The following is an 8,843-nucleotide window of genomic DNA, read 5'->3' as shown; positions in this document are numbered from 1 at the left end:
TTAAGTACTTGAAAAAGTGGTGGCACAGCAGCTGAATGATTTTATATCCAAGAACAATCTTTTTGAATATATGCAATCAGGATTCATGATTTGCTTCTAAAGAAACTAGACTAGATTGAAAAATATTTGCGCGTAGGTTGGTGAAGCTGTTTTTCATACATTGGGACCGGAACATTAGAGATGCTTAGGCAGACACAGGCAAAAATTAAATTAGGCCCGTTTAGAGTTCAGAACACAATGCACGATGAAAACTTGCAAAGCGTGAACTGCGATACAGCGATGGATTAATGAACAAGTAAAACTCTGTTAATCCAGAATCAAATAGACCGGGAAAATTACCTGGATTATCTGGATTAGCCAATGTCCAGTATTCTCAGGCAGCACGGCGGCGCAGTGGTTAGCACCTGTGCGGCACAGTTCTGAGGTCATGAGATCGAACCTTCCTGTGTTGGGTTTGCATGTTCTCCCCGTGCTTGCGTGGGCTTCCTCCAGGCACTCTAGTTTCCTCCCACATTTCATAAACATGCATGTCAGGTGAATTGGCCATTCCAAATTGTCCCTAAGTGAGAATGAGCGAGTGAGTTGTATGTCTCTGTGTGCCCTGCGACTGGCTGGCAACCAGTTCAGGGGGTCCCCTGCCCACTGCCTGAAGACGGCTGGGATGGGCTCCAGCACCCACGCGACCCTACTGAGGATAAGCGGTGCAGATAATGGATGGATGGATTGCATGGTATTCTCAGACCCCCTGACCTAAAAATGATGTTTAGTAGAAAATACATGAATAACTCATCTGGTTTTCGATTGAACATGAATTTATCCCATTTATTCACACGGATAAAATGAGAATTGTTGGGTGTAAGAACGGGAGTCTGAAGCGGAGTATAAATGTCGGAGCAAACGGGAGCTTTATTGACATACTGTGGCTCTTCAAAAAAGGGCCCAATGACAATGGCACGTTGCTATGTCTCTAACAGGAAGAAGGGACAGCGCAAATTCCTAACTTTTCCCGCTGGAACTCTCTACACAACTGTGTTCCGTGGGTGAATTATGTAAACCCACTACGGATAATTCATGAAACAGAATATCTGACAATGTTTGAGGTTTCATGTGAAAAAAGCCACGATGTATTTTTTCTTCATGCCATTGTGATTGTTACAGTATTGTGTCATCTTTCATTTTTCTTCTACTGTCCGGTTCTAACGATTCTTCTTTTTTTACTGACGCCATGATGTGACACTCATCGTAGTCTCCTTTAGTGTCGTTTTGCACGAATAGTAGTTATCAGTGATAACCGGGAAGACGTCCCACGAAAACAAATGCATACCGAAATTAATTTGTCGATAAACAAAAGGATGGATGACGTGAAAGACAGGATGTTGACTTGGAATAGAACTCCGGAACAGACATGGCAAAATCCATAGGAATGGTTCCAAATGATTGTTCCGGAATAGCCAATGATACGGATTATAAAATCAAGAATTTTTCGTAAGAAATACATTAGAAATCACAAAACTTGTGATCCAGATTTCGCGAACATCCGGATAAACTGTAGTTTTACTGTTTTACAAACCTCAGAGACTTTAAAAAATACCAGTAGCAAAACTCCAAAATCAAGAGCTTTACAGTGGAACCTCGGTTCTCGACCAAAAATTCGAGAAATTCTTGCTTCACTTTTCGTTTAAAAAAATCGGAGTTCGAACGCCGGTACGCTAGGGGCGATGCTGAGCGGCATACGGGTGTAGATTGCCCCCACCCCTCGTTAAGAGCTGTTGTCACACGCGCGCGCACTTCTTTTTGCTTTCGTTTTTAATTTCGGTGAACGGAGTGTTTTCACCCCTAATTATGCCTCGAAAGAAGGTCGGTGCAAGCAGCAAAGTTGCTACAGGTGAAAAAAGAAGAGTAGTGCGTACAACTATTGCATTTAAGAAAGAAATAAGAGCAAAATATGAAGGAGGTGTGCGAGTTTCCCTTCTTTCGAGGGAATAGAGCATGGCTCCTGCAGACCACCACAAAGGTAAGAAATCCTATTCATAATTCTTTTCTTTATCCTTTAACCGCTCACCACTTGTTGTGGAGACCCGGGTGTTAAATGACTTGTAAACGACCTGATTTTTTTTATTTTTACACGTTCATGTTAGCGTAATCTTTCGTACGGAAGATTACTCTAACGCTAACGTACAATTAGCCTGGGTTAGCTTCATGTTTACGTTCGTGATAAACATTCAGGGTGTTGGAACGGATTAAAACGATTTTACATTACTTTTAATGGGAAAAAACAATTTCGGTGATTGAACAAATCGGTTTTCGAACAGGGTTCTGGAACGGATTACGGTCGAGAAGCGAGGTTCCACTGTACTTGTTATTAGTATAGATTGAGCTCACCCGCTTCTGATTAATGTGCATCTGAAGAAGAGGCTCCAGTCGACCCGAGAACAAAGGTGGCGGCACACGAAGGAGGCGAAAACGCAGCCAGACGGCCCCCGTCAGTCAGACCAAGGCGGCCGTTCGTGTGATTGGCGACCCCGAAGAGCTCTTCTGCCTGGAGAGCCCGTTCGAGCGCACTATTCACCACGCGGAAAAAAATCCTTGTTCTTTACTGTGTCTATAAAGAGACGTGTGTAGAATTGTCCTCGAGAAGCTTTTGTATTTGCAATCATGCTCCTGGTTATCTTCAAATTAGCATAACATTCACTAGAGGACTACTTTCAACGGCCAAAACACAACAATCGGATATCTTTTACATATCCGCACAATTTGGCACAGTAATTGTGTGTGAATCATGAGAAGATAGATGATGCTGGATGGTGATCCTGATCAAATGATTCTTATAACTTTGGGCATAACCAGCCCTTGTTTGGGGGGACTCGAGCACCCCCTAGAATCATAGCGTTAGTAAAACGCTCTTTGCCCTAATCAGGTAAAGCAAAACAAAAATATGAAGTGACGGAAAGCATCCACTGACTTGAAATGGTTCAGTCCATTTGATTCCTAGCACCGCTTTCGATATGTAGTTTGGTAGTACAGTATAACTGTAATTCTATTCTTTTTTTAACATTTTTTGTAGATTTTGTTTTTCCTCAGTCACATTTTATGTTTTTATAGTATTTTGCAGTATTTATTTTGCAGTAGTATTTTTTGTAGAATTTCCATAACTTATCTGTAGTAATTCACTAGTCCTTATTTTGCACTATTTCTGTATTATTACTGCAGATTTATTCTTTTAGTATTTTTTGTAGTATTTCTGCAGTTATAGTTTTGTAGTATTTCCATAATAGAATCCAGTATTGTCACAGACCAGAACGGACACAGGACTCAATAGCGTACGTTTCTCAGTTTTTATTGAAAAAAGAGGGAGAGCAAGGCTTGCTTGCTTGATCCGAGGACTGACGGAACAGGAGCGAGCGAGGCGGGAGTGACACTTCCGTGTCGGACGAAGACAGGCGGGAATGGAAAGTCCTTTGGCCGGGGCTGGAGATCAGAGGCGATGACGAGTTCGTAATCGGGGTCGTAGGCAGGAAGGACCATAATCCGTTCCAGAACCCTGTTCGAAAACCGAATTGTTCAATCGCCGAAATCGTTTTTTCCCATTAAACGTAATGTAAAATCGTTTTAATCTGTTCCAACACCCTGAATGTTTACCACGAATTTAAACATGAAGCTAACCCAGGCTAATCGTACGTTCGCGTTAGCGTAATCTTACGTACAAAAGATTACGCTAACATGAACGTGTAAAAATTTAAAAATGAGGTCGTTTACACGTCATTTAGCACCAGCGTCTCCATAACAAGTGGTGAGCGGTTAAAGGATAAAGAAAAGATTTATGAATAGGATTTCTTACCTTTGTGGTGGTATGCAGAAGCCATGCTCTATTCCCTCGAAAGAAGGGAAACTCGCACATCTTCTTCATATTTTGCCATTATTTATTTCTTAAATGCAATAGTTGTACGCGCTACTCTTCGTTTTTCACCTGTAGCAACTTTGCTGCTTGCACCGACCTTCTTCCGAGGCATAATTAGGGGTGAAAACACTCCGTTCACCGATATTAAAAACGAAAGCAAAAAGGAGTGCGCGCTCACGTGACAACAATTCTTCACGAGGGGTGGGGGCAATCTACACCCGTACGCCGCTCAGCATCGCACCCTAGCGTACTGGCGTTCGAACTCCGATTTTTTGAACGAAAAGCGAAGCAAGAATTTCTCGAAATTTTTGGTCGAGAACCGATTTGTTCGAACTGAGAGGCGTTCGAAAACCGAGGTTCCACTGTAGTTGTATTCTAATGGTATTTTTGAAGTATTTTACTGGACCTTTATTTCGTGGTATTTTGTATTTCTAGTAATATTTATATACGATTTTTTTCCCCATGAATTAATGGTTGTAATATATCTGTGGTGTTTCCGAAGTGCAATGGTTAGCACATTCGCCTACCGTACGAATGAAACATTTGTTGGCCCGGAGAGGGATGGGCGACACCAGGCTGTATTTGCCCAAGACGCACCACAGGAAATACCCCTACGAGCCTAGTAGTCAAGTTATGTTTATTTGTATAGCCCTTAATCACAAAGAGTCTCAAAGGGCTGCACAGACCAGATTATTGCAAACCACAGACTCTTATATGCTAGTAGTTCAGGGATAAACCCAACCAAACACATGTGTAGTATTTTAGTAGTATTACTGAAGTTAGATTTTTTTGGCGTTTGTATTTTTGTCGTAATATTTCTGTACAAGGATTTTTGTCGTTGTTCTGTTTTGTATTAGAGTATTACTGTAGTGTTTCTGTAGAAGTAGCTTTGAGGTATTTGCATACTATCTTTGTAGTATTTTTTTAATATTACTGTATTGTATTTTTGTAGTATTTCCGTTATTTCACTAATAGTATTTTGGTATCATTGTATTATTGTAGGGCAGCACGGCAGCGCAGTGGTTAGTGCGTGTGCGGTACAGTTCTAAAGTCATAAGATCAAACGTTCCTGAGTGGAGTTTGCATGTTCTCTCCTTGCTTGCGTGGGTTTCTTCCGGGCACTCCGGTTTCCTCCTACATCCAAAAAAACATGCATTCCAGGTGAACTGGCCGGTCAAAATTGTCTCTAGGTGTGAATGAGCGAGCGAAATGTCTGTCCCTGTGTGCCCTGCAATTGGCCAGCAACCAGTTCAGGGTGTCCCCTGTCCACTGCCCGAAGATGGACGGGATGGGCTCCAGCACCCCCGAAACCCTACTGAGGATAAGCGTTGCAGATATTGGATGGATGGATGGATGTATTACTGTAGTAGTATTTTCTATAGTAGTTTTTTATAATCAGAATGAAGACAATGGATTTTACGATCGGATTGTCGTAATCGATCCTGTTTCCAAATCGGATGTTACTTGTTTTTTTTTTTCTACACCACAAATAAAAAGGTTACTTACATTAGAGGCAAATTGATGATTTGAGCTGGTTTATGCGCGGACACATCATAATCAGTCAGACTGTGAGCAGATAAAACCTTGGCAGAGTTGAATAAGCACTCAAATGTACCTTTAACTTTTCTATGCACAATTTATAAAAATGAATAAAAGCCGTTTCTTTTTTCATCTGAAGGTATAATTTCACCGCTCAGACAAACTCACAATTGGCTCGTTTGTGCACTTCTGAGCTGAAACTATATTGTAGCGCCTTGATAATGAAACCTTGTCAGCGGCTGTCTGATCATTGAAATTTCAAAAGAGAAACGAGCAACTTCACAGCAAAAACTGATTATCGTCAAGGCGACGGCATGTCATTTTTTTGTCAAAACACTTTTGTCCTGGCGGTGTTTATTTCCCATGTTCCCTTGTATTAGTAGAAAAGCGGATTTTCAAAACAAAACAAAACATGAATTTTCTACGTTTGTATTGCGTTACAATACCTGGCAACATCATCCTCCTCTATAAAAATATAGACACTACACCAACATCAGCGTATACATGCTTCATAACAACTAAAAATAATGCTACAGTCTACACAAAATCTACTTCATTTCACTCAGAAAACATGCAACCTATTGACATTTTAGATAATAGATAACAGAAGGGAGGATGCATTCTTGTGCACATGTAAGAATGTTCTTTTTCCAAAAGAAAACCAGCTCCATCCTGGCAGGAACATTACGCATTTCTAAAGATTTGAATGTTTTTGGTGGTTGGTGTTATTTACAGGAAGACGTGTAGTCACCCAATCAATAGTTCCAGTTGAACAAGACCATCATGGGGTAAAATGACCACACCGACGCAAATCTTGAGTCACTTCAAACCACCTCATCAAATCAAAGAATTGCTTTTTTTTCAACATTGAAGAGGACTGTGATTGGGTTACAAAAGAACAAATGTTTTCTTTTCTGCGATACATTGAGACAAAGTGATTCTCCTTTTAACTGTTACACAAGTCAATATCACCATAAAGTGCATCGGGTTTGCCCACATTTTATAAAGCAAAAGAAAAACTTTCAGTTTTCAGTTTATAAATCAGATGGCGGGGTGCAGGTTCTTTGAAACAGACTACAGAAACAGCTAGATAGTGTGCTTGTAGTTATCATGAGACTGTGTTTTTTTGCTCAATTGAGCAATCCTGAGGAAATAATTTATGGTTAAAGAATGTTGAATATTGGTCTTTTTATGTGTATCTGTAATACTATTTTTGCATGCTTGGAAGAAAAAAAAAGAAAATGTCTTGGACATTACCCAGAAACGGAGAAGGAAATCTTCGAGCGGTTTGGAGACAAAAAAACAAAATGGATATGAAGTGTCTCGGCTAAGTGTTTGTTAGCAAGCTCTCACTATTGCACACGCGCTGGTGTACATGTTTTCTTCTTTTTCTTTTATAATGTGTGTATTTTCAAGCAGTTTTAGAGGGCCGGCTTGAGTGTGAGGGTATACAATAATTTGTAACTTGATACTTTCAGAGTAACGTGCCAATTTGGGGCGTCATGGGGTTTGAACAGCTTTTTGTGGCCAATACAAGCACTTTTACAGAACTTTTAAAGCCAAAATTTCAATTTCTCTAGAACCATTAAAATGAAAAAGCCAGTGTAAATCATGTATTTTACAGATTCACAAATATATCTGCGTTTTACATGTGGGATTTTTAATCTGTCATGTGCATTTATCCAGACCTATCATTTTTAGATCTTGAGTGTATCGCAAATATATTTGTGGATCTGAACAATACATGTAGCTTAAATTTTCAGTTGCAGGAAGTTCTTCCCGTTACAATTTACCACTGGTAAACGCTATGTTAAGGTTTTGCATGGCCTATGATAAGTGACCACAAATGATACGTAAACCTTGCATTAATACACAATTCATCGTGCTCTAATTAGACGTAGCATCCACTTTTCCTCCGCATGGGGCAATGCCGCTTTATACAACAATGCCGTACAAACTAATACCAGCTGCCGTTAATCCCGAGGGAAGATAAAATGCAATGGTAAAGCGAAGCTACCTGAGAGCAGTGCCTGTGCCATTTGGAAGTAGACTTGTTAATAAACTTGGCAAAAATATCAAGCAAGCACTTTTAAATCCTTGAAAACGCAACATTAAAATTTGAGCACTTCCAAGGAATTTTAAGCACTTGTATGAACCCTGGTGTCAGTAATTTGGGGGTATAAGGCAATTACTTTTTAAATGATCAACTAGTAACTAATTACTTTTTTTTTAGTAACAGGCCCAACACTGTGAGTCCTACCTGCAAACACTTTTCCACATCACGATCAAAATACCGTTCATCCGCGTAAGCCCAACATTGGCAATCGTCAGGTTCATAATGTAATATTTATTTTAGCGTTTCATACTTACGCACACAAATAACACACTTTATAGTGATACTGACCTCATACTCTGATTCTACTTGTTTTTTCTAATGATTTAGCTGACAAATCCCCAAAGACTTAGTTGCAAAAAGAAATTTAAAACTTGAGACAAAATCAACCTGACAAATGGAGTGCTGTCATTCAGCTGATAATGGTAATGACTGTGTAAACATTTCTCGCAGAATGAGTCCACCACGAGCTTTCAAAGGATGCTGACCCGCTCGGCGAGGCCTTTCATGTCCGCATCTTCTTTTGCATCATCGTCATCTGAGGCGGATGCTGCAGGCGGTGCCAGGAGGTGAGCGGGGTAGTTCAAAGTGTACTGGTGGGCAAAGGACTGCCAACGGCTGTCGTCGCTTTCGTGAGTGATGTAACGCTCCCCTAGCTTGGTCTCCAGCTCTCGGAGATCCAACCACGTTTGGTAGTCCTGACAGGGAGGAGCACAAATCAATAAAGCGGAACTGGGATTTGAAGGCAAGTAGGGCTTTGTTATGCACCGTTAAGTAAGCACATAGGAAGCGTTTTCAGATGCGTTGTTCCTGAGCCACAACATGAAAATACATTTTTTATTTTAAAAACTTAAGGCTTTGGCGCCGATAATCAATAAGTATCAGGCCTCTGGGGATTATTTCAGTATGAAAAATCAACACTAGATAGTAGGTATGGCTTAGGTCAGATCTTTGTCCACACATAGAAGAGGCTCCACTTCCTAGTGTTGCTTTGCTTCCTATATCCAGCAATTGAGAGTGTGTGGGCACCTCCCCCAAAATCGTGTGATTAAGTCTCCCAAAACATCAGGCACTGGAATTTACTTGCAAAGTTCATGCATCATTCATGCATAAATTTAGTGTTATTGCAATACAATTGTATTTAGCCAGGACAGTGCTCTTGTGTTTAAGAAAAGCATTGTCGATATACTGGAGAAATCACAAAGGAAGTTTTGCTAGAAATGCATCCTTTCCCCAAAAAAATCTCAATAGTTTTCTTGAAAACGAGTTGTTTCCAGAAAACTAACAACGATC

At 40.4% G+C, this 8,843-nt stretch overlaps 1 protein-coding gene across 2 annotated transcripts in view; it reads right to left on the bottom strand.

Annotated features, from left to right (window-relative positions):
• Positions 1-3,206: 3,206 nt before the first annotated feature.
• The window catches only part of prkd2 (protein kinase D2), a 54,435-nt gene continuing 48,798 nt past the window's right edge, over positions 3,207-8,843 (bottom strand). The window contains exons 20-21 of one of the 2 annotated variants that reach the window (XM_088345417.1): positions 8,039-8,248; positions 3,207-3,541 (exon numbers count right to left, since the gene is read on the bottom strand). In XM_088345417.1, coding sequence (XP_088201543.1) covers positions 3,476-3,541; positions 8,039-8,248 — 276 coding nt within the window. In that variant the 3' untranslated portion in view covers positions 3,207-3,475. Of the gene's footprint in view, positions 3,542-5,774; positions 8,249-8,843 lie in introns of those variants that run through there. The other variant, XM_088345418.1, reaches the window with a different exon arrangement.

The sequence above is a fragment of the Urocampus carinirostris genome, chromosome 10, assembly GCF_059441175.1.
Source record: "Urocampus carinirostris isolate Australia breed hairy pipefish chromosome 10, RoL_Ucar_1.0, whole genome shotgun sequence".
In the NCBI taxonomy this organism is placed as follows: domain Eukaryota; kingdom Metazoa; phylum Chordata; class Actinopteri; order Syngnathiformes; family Syngnathidae; genus Urocampus; species Urocampus carinirostris.
This window is presented reverse-complemented; position numbering and strand designations above follow the sequence as displayed.